Here is a 10,116-nt window from a genome sequence, read left to right as displayed (position 1 = left end):
ATGTTTTACCGCAAACTTGAGCATCAAAAACAACATCAGCTCATTTATTTAATCGCTTTGGTTGAACTCATGTTATTTTATTTTACACGTAAGCGAATTTTCGTTTAAGTACTCAAATATAATAAAACATGTTTTTCAAAATTCCTCTTCTCATCGTATCAATATATTTTTTTACGACAGCGTGGGTAAGTAAAACATAGATAATAAGATTAAGAATAAGAAAAAATAGTCATGCTTAAAACAGAAATTACATTGGTTATTTTAAAAGACCTATACTATTAGATAGCGTATAATATGATGTTTTGCAGAGCGCCGGAATAAGCAAAAACGCTATCAAGGAATACGTTAAGATAGTTAAACAGTACAGAATAGCAAATGGTTATAAGAAAAGAATCACAATGGCGGAGTATATGCGGAAGGATAAGGACTTGAGTAAATGGATATTTTTTATAATATATTACGATAGTCAGAGTTATTCAACTTTTACCTTATAGTATTTTATTTTAAGATAATTGTATAATTTTAAAGGTTCCGTATTTAACAAAAACAAATTTCTGTTTATATTATTATAATGATTTTAAAAGGTATTATTAAAGAGTTACTTTAGGAAATCAAATGACTATCTATGTGTTGAGGATTTTGTGAGAAACCGTTTTAGCTAATACGATTATTTCATTGAAACAATAACTACAACAAGAAATTGGAATAACCCAGTACAATTGTACATACATATTATGATCGCAGTGTTTAGTGAGCCCAACTACTCAGTATTAAGGAAAAAGGAAAGTAAAATTGCATTATAAACTGTTTTTTACATATTAAAACTATTGTTTATATAGTACGATCAACCCAAATACTAAAATAACCTTGTGCGACATCCAATCTGTATTTCCACCGATACAGATTCACACTGTGGAGTTTATATGAAAGTTATTTTTGTCATATTCGGCCGTGATATTTGTTTAATTCTATGACACCCCTTGGTTTTGTTTATTATTAACTTGACATGGATATTTTTGTTACGCATACAATTCATAGCTGCCCAAAAAAACACATATCTTTAGGATTGTTTTTGCTGAGTTATAAATAAAAACGGAAATTTAATAGTCGCAAACAATAATTTTATAATGAGTTCTATAAGTGAATAAAACTAATTTTACATAAATAATTTGCATTATAACTACGTATATTTATTATGACCATTAATAACATCGAGTATTATAGATAGACGATATTATAATGATAAAAACGCGAGCAATTACAATTTGGAAAATGTAGCTATGATTGATGACAAAAGTTTACCGGATCTATTAATGCATTTGGGCACTCTAGATAAGATAAATGACGACTGGAAGGTAATGCCGAAATATTACATACAAAAAGAAATGTTCTCCAAAACAAAATTCTTAAGAAAGTTATTTAAAATTATTTTTTTATGCAATTAATATTAGGGAAAATCGTTCACTTCTTTTGAAGTAAATCTTTTCATAAAAATTTTCAAAAAACAAGACAAAAAAGGTGTTAAAAACGAAGGTGAAAGAAAAGTTGAAGGCCAAGACAAAGGCGAGGCAAACGGCCTTCATACCCGTGTTGAATTAGTGAGCCTAATAGACGACGATTCATTCCTAGAACCGAAACATGAAGAGGAAACAAAGAATGAATTTAATGGTAAAAATGTTTTAAAAATATGCTTAAAGTTTGGTAACATTAAAAAGTGTCATTTATTTTTAGATGGAGACTCAATTAACGCACTATTATTCTTGAATGAAGGTGAAAGTGAAGGTGAAGGCCAAGCAGAAGGCGAAGGAGAAGGCAAAGGCGAAGGCAAAAGTAAAGAAAGGGGCAAAGGCCAAGACAAAGGCGAGGCAAACGGCCTTCATACCCGTGTTGAATTAGTGAGCCTAATAGACGATGATTCATTCCTAGAACGGAAACATGAAGAGGAAACAAAGAATGAATTTAATGGTAAAAATGTTTTGAAAAATATGCTTAAAGTTTGGTAACATTAAAAAGTGTCATTTATTTTTAGATGGAGACTCAATTAACGCACTATTATTCTTGAATGAAGGTGAAAGCGAAGGTGAAGGCCAAGCAGTAGGCGAAGGAGAAGGCAAAGGCGAAGGCAAAGGCGAAGGCAAAAGTGAAGGAAGGGACAAAGGCCAAGACAAAAGCGAGCCAAACGGCCTTCTTACCCATGCTGAATTAGTGAGCCTAATAGACGAATATTTAAACCTAGACCCTGTATTTGAGGAAAACATAAAAAAAGAATTTAATGGTAAAAATGTATTTCAAACATACTTAAAGTATGTTAATATTGAAAACTAATGTATTTTTAGATGGAGATTCGATTAATGCACTGACGTTCCTTGCGACCATATTGAAGCATAAACCAAATGTATGGAAACGGTTCGCTGTATAACCATATCTTACTCGATGTCTTATGTGTGCTAACATTTCTGTGTTTTAAAAATTAACCGTATTAATTTATATTTAGGGTAGAGGTCTAGACATGGCACTGCTAAGAAAATGTTCCGATTTGTATACATCGTTTTACGTTAATCTTCCTACTGATAGCGTAGTAGACTTATTTCTGTCGTTACAAATCGTTTCCAATGACTATGTTGGGTTGCTATACGAAATCGAACACGTTCGTAAGTGTTAATTTATATTAGTTTAAAATTAATTTATCATAATTACTTTTTTATTAACAAAAACAAAATGTTTAATAACCTGTTTATAGAACCCCCGGCTAATGAGCTGCAAGAGGTACTAGCCTTTGTGTCGGATTACAATAAGGAGGTCGACGAAAACGCTACTGTAATATTGAATTACGTTTATATTTTTATACAGTGTTAATAACAATTATATAATTAGTTCCAAACATTAATAAGGTATAATGATGATTTTGCAGTTGCTGCGTTTTACTTATATTGATGTTAGAGATATGATTGAGGAGTTCTCTTCGTACGACGTAAACTCTAACGGTGTGATCAGCTATAATGAATTTTTCTCGCTTGCTAGAACTTACGAAATAACAGACAATCTTTTAAGTAATTATTATAAACATGATATAAGTATTATATTTGGTTAAATCATTTTGAATAAACAATAATTGATTTCAACAGTAAGTCAGTAACTTTGTTCCAATGAATATTTTTAAGATTTTTTTTTATAATAATTTATACTCATTTATAATTTGTATTTATGTATTTTTTTATGAAGCAAACGTAATAAAACACATTTTAAAAAAATTAAAAAAAGTAAAACAGGTAAGAGCACGAAAACCATTGTGCTGATAGCGCAATGAGTTTAAATTAAAAAAAAAATAATTCACTAGAACAAAAGTTATTTGAATTGTCAAATCATTGTGGGCCATCCAGTGTATATATTTATCTTACACCATATTGTGATTTAGTATAGTGCATCACTAATACAATACTTTTATTAATGCACATTTTAGTCTCCACGTTTTGTTATTATTTCTCAATTGTAGAAATGTATATTATAGAATAAATTAGACTTGTCTCATGTTCTAAATACAAATATTAAAACATGTTATTTGATTTTTATTACTTTTGAGTTATTAATTTTGTGTTAGTGGTTTCCGAAATACCGGAACTTAAATCGCTCATTAAAGTATACCGCCTCTCGCAAATGAAAGGAAATCGTTTCCTTAGTCATGTGGATGAAAATCCTGATGGTAAGAATTAATTTACACATTTTATAATTTACTATTCATGCCTAATTTGATATCACCTAAAAAAACTGTTTCTAGTAAACGGTTCAATGACCACTTCTACGTTCTTTTACTTGAAATACTATTTACGTTTTCTACGATTAACTGAAGAAGAAGAACAGAAAAGATTAAAAGTAATTCAAGAAGAAGAAGAGAAAGAAGAAGAGAAAAGAGAACGGGAAAGAATAATTATATTCCGAAAATATGAACAGGAAAAGAATAGATTAAAAGAAAAGTTGGAAAAAGAAGAAAAGGACCGCCGTGACAATATAAGGGCACCTGAAGAAGTGAATCCCGGCATTTATGAAAGGGTTCATCGGCATTTTAGACTGTTATGGGGACGTGGAAGTCCCTTAAGAAAAGTGGAGCCGGCAAAATGATTATGATTTTAAATTTTTGTTTGACGTTTTATTACTGCACCATTTTTATTTTTTTGAAAACGTGCGGCTTGTTTTGTATCTTAAAATAAGAAAGCAAAAAAAATGTTTTATTAAAGTATATATTACTCCTATTTATGAATAATTATATTTTGAGTATTTTGTCTTGTTCCGTATAAATAAATACCATTTAAAAAAAATATATGTATATACATATAATATAACAAATCCCGTCATTTATGAAAGGGTCATGCTAAATCACCTGATCTGTGTGCGAGTGGATTATCCAAATGCCTCTAACTTTTATATCCTCTTTAAAAAGTTGTATAAAATCGGAAAAGTGAAAAAAAAAATGTTGAGACAAAATATTTGGTTTGGGGCGATGTTATTTTTTGTACATTTAATATGAAAACCCCTTAAGTCTACGACCATGTTACTTAATAAATAATTATATTTTCGAAATGTTCACTGAATAATATTGTAATTCAAGTGTTCTTTTTCATAACACCACTAAACAATTTTTTTTTCAATTGTTAAGTAGCTAAAAATTGAAAAAAAACATTAAAAATGTTATATTATATTTCATTTTTATGTTGTAAGGTCTTAATTAAAAACAAAAAAATGTATTCTGACACATTTAACTACACACTTTTGATTCATAATTTTTTTTTAATTTATTATGATGTATGCAATTTTTAATAGCCTATAACTTTTTAGGGCTTGAAATAAAAATTCTGCAATTTGTACAACACTTACTTATATGTACACAAGGTGATCCACTTATCGTGAACTACTCAATATCTCATAGGGTTTAATAAGAAATACAATTTTTTTTTCATATCGTTTTTATACAATTCGATTTAAATATTTTACAATTTTTCTCCATACTAATTTTTTTTGATATCAACTTTTGAAACTTTAATGGTAACGTATATATTTTATTAACTTTTTAAATTGAGAATAATGTACTTAAAATTTTGACTAGTCGATAACCAGCATTCGGATATTTATTTTTGAAGTTATTGAAGTTTCAAGTTTGGGGCAGGAGGAAAAGTGTAGTAAAGTATTATTTTTATATGCTCGCATTTCCCAACCACACTATCTCTAATCCTAATTTTAAAACTCTTATAACTTTGAAATTCGTTATCCGAGACTTGTTATCAACCAGTCAACATATTTAGTACATTATTCTCAATTTAAAAAGTTAATAAAATATGTACGTTACTATTTTAGTTTCAAAAGTTGCTATCAAAAAACTTAGTTGGGAGGGGGTAAAAACAAAAAAAATCGTGAAAATTTAAGATCACATTGTATAAAAACATTATGAAAAAAATAATGTTTAATTTCATGTTAAACCCTATGAGATATTAAATGGCCCATGATAAATAAATTACCCTTTACATATAAATAAACATGTACAAATTTCTGAGTTTTTGGTTTAAGCCCTAACAAGTTCATAGGCTCTTTAATATAGCACTATACAACGAAATTTAAAAAAAGCAAATTCTTACAGCTCTTAAATAAGTCTTAAAGTCAAAGTTTCAAAAATGTTTTATTTTTTTTCGACACATTAGACTTTATTCCTTTGGGTCATAATTTTTTTTAATGATTTATAAGTAATTTCAAAGTTTGGTATTTTATTGAAAAGTGCTATACAGAAAGTTTTATATAGAATTGTAAAAAAATGAGACCACATTGTATAAAAACATCCTGAAAAAAAATTGAATATCTTTTTTAACCCTTTTAGATATTGAGTAGCTCACGATGAAAAAATCACCCTGAATATAGAAAACCTAATCATTATTTAATGATTATGATATTTATAAAAAAAAAACATTTGTAATAGGTATTATGACAATTGTAAATTTTCATTTTTTTTTTCAAGATTCTTTCAGTATGATTTGTGTTATTTACTGGGTAATAATCATAAGATAACTATATAAACAATGAAGCATATTTAATAATTTTTATAATAAGATTAACAGTAATAACAGATTAACAAATTAACATTAAGATGAAGCGAAAAAAATAGGTCTTGATATACATACTGAAAAGACAAAGATAATGGAACTCATTGAGAGTGGGGTGGGCCCCAATGAGATGGAAGTCTTAACCTATGAAAAAGTTAGCGATTTTAAATATTTGAGAGCAACGTTAAGCACAAAGAATGACTGGTCATAGGAAATAAGTATTCGGATTAATAAAGCCCAAAATGCGTGCTACGCTATGATAAAAATTTTAACATCCAAAATGATGTCTAGGAAAACGAAAGTAAGACTGTATATGGCTTTTATAAGACCGACTCTCATGTGTGGTGGCAAAGCTTGGACGACGACTAAACAAACAGAGAGGATCTCGAGGACTTTCGAGGACAGAGTATGGAGGAAAATATGTGGGCCTATCATCTATAAAACAACAGGGAACTGGCGAAGGAGATATGTACGATAAGTTGGAACTAGCACCAGTAACAAGCATACCTACCTAACCAGTCTTTAGCCTAAGGATACAATGGTTAGGTCATATAATGAGAAGAGGCGAGAACGAAACAGTTAGAGTAGCATTGAAATGGAAACCACAAGGAAAAAGATCTAGAGAAAGGCTTAGTAAGATATATTGACATTACATCAAAATTTAACCTAACCAATTTAAATTGTTTGTTGTATTTGGTATAACATTTGTTTTTTGTTTATAATCATGATTGCCGTTATGATCAACTTTTTCACACGTCATAATATGTAATAAACAGCGTCTCGATGATACTAACATACTTTATCACTATTGATGATAATTGTCAACTTTGAATAATTGATAATTCAAATTTTACACAATGATTAGTCAACATTATTAAAAAAATATGTAAATGAAACCTGAACAAAAGATTTTTTAAAATAAATAATTTTAAAAACAGTTTTGTATTTCAAAAACGTAACAAATAATAATTTTTTATTGTTGTCAAGTAGAAACATTTTGGACGACCAGAAATTAGAGCCCATCTACAAAATTCAGATACGCAATCAAAAATATAAAACATGTATATAACTATATTTTGAATTAAATAAACAATTTTTTAAGTCTTTAAAACACTATACTAAATTGATGGACGCTTTCAAACAACAAGAGTATTATAAGTACAATTAGTAAAACATAATTACCTATAACAACGTTTCTTAATTGAACGCTAACTTTTTTTTTTAGAATCTTAACAATACGATTTATATTTTTACTTGGTCCTAATCCCATTATAACCATTCAAATAACCAAGCATACTAAACAGTTTGTATAATAAGATTAACAACACCAATTATTTTTACACGGTGCTAAATTAAAATTTAAAATTTTTATAATTTTTTGGTATAAATTAATAATTTTAAACCTTGTTATAAAATATTGGACTTAAGCACAACATGTGGCTAACGTTAGTCGTTATCCAAACACGGGTTGCTTGTTTTTAGATATCCTAAGTTTGTGTTAGAATATTGGTTGTATTCGAATCCAATGGTGGAGTATAAGCGGAAGGATAAGGACTTGAGTAAATGGATATTTTACATATATATACGATAATTAGTTATTGAAATTTTATCTTAATATTTTATTATTAGGTAATTGTATAATTATGTAAGAATAAATTTTAGCTATATTATATAATTAAAACAGTTAAAACAATAACTATAACAAGAAATTTAAATAACCCAGTACAACTGTACATATATATTATAATCGCAATGTTTAGTGAGCCCAACTACTCAGTATGAAAGAAATGGAAAGTAAAATTACCTTATAAACTTTTTTTTTATAAAAAGTCTTAGAGTATATGAAAATTAGTCCAAAAGTAGATTTCATTATAAAATAGGGCTATAATATATATTACAATTTTTTGATTTATTTGAGCACTCTGGATAAGATAAAGGACGAATGGAAGGTAATACCGAAATAGTATATACAAAAAAAAATGTTCTCCATAACAAAATACTTAAGAAAGTTAATTAATATTATTTTTTATGTAATTAATATTAGGCAAAAACTTTCACTTCTTTAAAAGTAATTCTTTTTATGGAAGTTTAAAAAAAAAAGACAAAGAAGGTGTTGAAGGTAAAGGCGAAGTTGTAGGCGAAAGCAATTAAGGCAAAGGCAAATGTGAAGGAGAAGGTGAAGACCAAGCCTAAATGACTTTTTTCTATCGATAAAAATCGTGTCCAATGAATATTTTAGGCTGTTAAGGTCGGATCACTTCCGTAAGTTTACATTTATATTACTTTGAAATTAACTTATCATAATTATTTTTTTATTAACAAAAACAAAATGTTTTATAACCTGTTAATAGAACCCTCCGCTATTGAGCAGGGGGTCTATTCTTGAAACCATTCGAAAATTATTCGTATACGACCGATTCGTATACGAAATGTTCGTATGCGAATGTCAAGAATACCATTTAAAACAGTGTTATATGACTATTCGTACATGAATAATTTTCTACTGCGGTCCCTCAAAGCACTCGAATAACATTCTATTATGGGTCCAATTCGTATACGTTGCAACTACTGGGGTATAGGCAGTAGAATCTATGATTCGCGTACGAATAACGATTACTTATACTCATACTTATACTTATACGATTACTTTAATCTATAATAACAATAATAATAATTTAATCTATATTATTTATAATAAATAATATGTGTACTACATAAAATATATATTTAGAGTATAAATTAAATTTACTATGCTATATTATTATTATAGATTAATATAAATGTTTAGTATCAATATGACGTGAAATACTTATATTTAATAATGACAAATTATTATCTTTAAAATAATAATAATTATAAAAATCAAATAATAGTTCCACGTTATGATAATAAGTACATATAATGCAAAACCTCAATTCATCGTTATATTACTTACATATCTAATATTATATTTGTTACATATTTATTAGTTATTACATATATCAAAACATATTTAATAGAATATATAGTCCGCGTGAATATGAAGTACGCCAAAAAATAATAATTGGACGCAACAAATGCATAGTTAGGGTTAATGGAGTTACATAGGATTTTATTGTACCTATGGTTATTGTATAACTTTATATTATACCGATGTGACACCGGTATACATATATTGTCACGCCGTAATGATCACATAATTTTCGTATTTTATGCGATATTGTTTACAATAGAAAGATTTCATAAAAATTATTTATTTAGTCTCTCTAGTTAATACCATAAGATATATTATTGTACATATAATACTGTTTGCGGTGTTTGTACTTTGTTAACCACGGTGTCATAATTTATGGGAACGTACTATAATCAAAAACTTTAACTTAATCTTAAAAGTCGAAATTACCAATAGTTATCAATTTGTATTGTATAGTCAACAGTGTCGACTGTGTAAAGTGTTTTACTGAATTTACCGTAAATTATTTTAAATAATGTGTTACCTCTATTGTTGACTACGTTTGTCGATATCCATTTATCGTTTAGTGATTACTGCCGGTGTCTGAACATTTCGGCAAGATTATTACTAAAGACCGAAAACCTACGAGATAAGTAAGGTCTGCCTAGTCTAACTATAGGTTTTATAAAAGCTAAGTGTTGTCATTACTGCATAACTTTTTTTTAAAATGGATGATGATGATTTAATAATGCAATTATTTGCTATCGAAGAGTTGGAACAAAGAGAACTTGACGGAGAAGTAACTAGGCGAACTTATGAGCCTATTGATTCTTTTGAATGTAAGTACACAGATTTAATATTTTATGTTACTATTAAAATAGTTATTATATTACTAAAATAAAATATGTCTATATATATATTTTAACATTTTGCTGTCATTACTACATACCCATAATTATTAGCATGCAAGACTGTTTGGAGAAGAATAAAAAAATACAAATTAATTCGAAAATTCCTAATCTATAAATACTAATATTTAGTAAGTACAACTTTCTAAGTTAGTTCTTCCTACCAATAATTTTCATAATAGTAATAAAGTCT

General features: G+C 28.0%; 1 protein-coding gene across 1 annotated transcript in view; it reads left to right on the top strand.

Moving 5' to 3' along the window:
- Positions 1-349: 349 nt before the first annotated feature.
- The window catches only part of LOC126836979 (uncharacterized), a 28,302-nt gene continuing 18,535 nt past the window's right edge, over positions 350-10,116 (top strand). The window contains exons 1-4 of the mRNA XM_050570704.1: positions 350-432; positions 1,225-1,355; positions 1,452-1,668; positions 2,030-2,275. Of these exons, the coding sequence (XP_050426661.1) occupies positions 399-432; positions 1,225-1,355; positions 1,452-1,668; positions 2,030-2,275 (628 nt within the window). The 5' untranslated portion in view covers positions 350-398. The remainder of the gene's footprint in view (positions 433-1,224; positions 1,356-1,451; positions 1,669-2,029; positions 2,276-10,116) is intronic.

Source organism: Adelges cooleyi, unplaced genomic scaffold, assembly GCF_023614345.1.
Source record: "Adelges cooleyi isolate 19-005CV unplaced genomic scaffold, UGA_ACOO_1.1 ACOO_flye_CR_arks_rails_tigmint_CR_PRNA_247, whole genome shotgun sequence".
Taxonomy (NCBI): Eukaryota; Metazoa; Arthropoda; class Insecta; order Hemiptera; family Adelgidae; genus Adelges; species Adelges cooleyi.
Note: the sequence above shows the minus strand (reverse complement) of the source record. Positions and strands in the feature narration are given on the sequence as shown.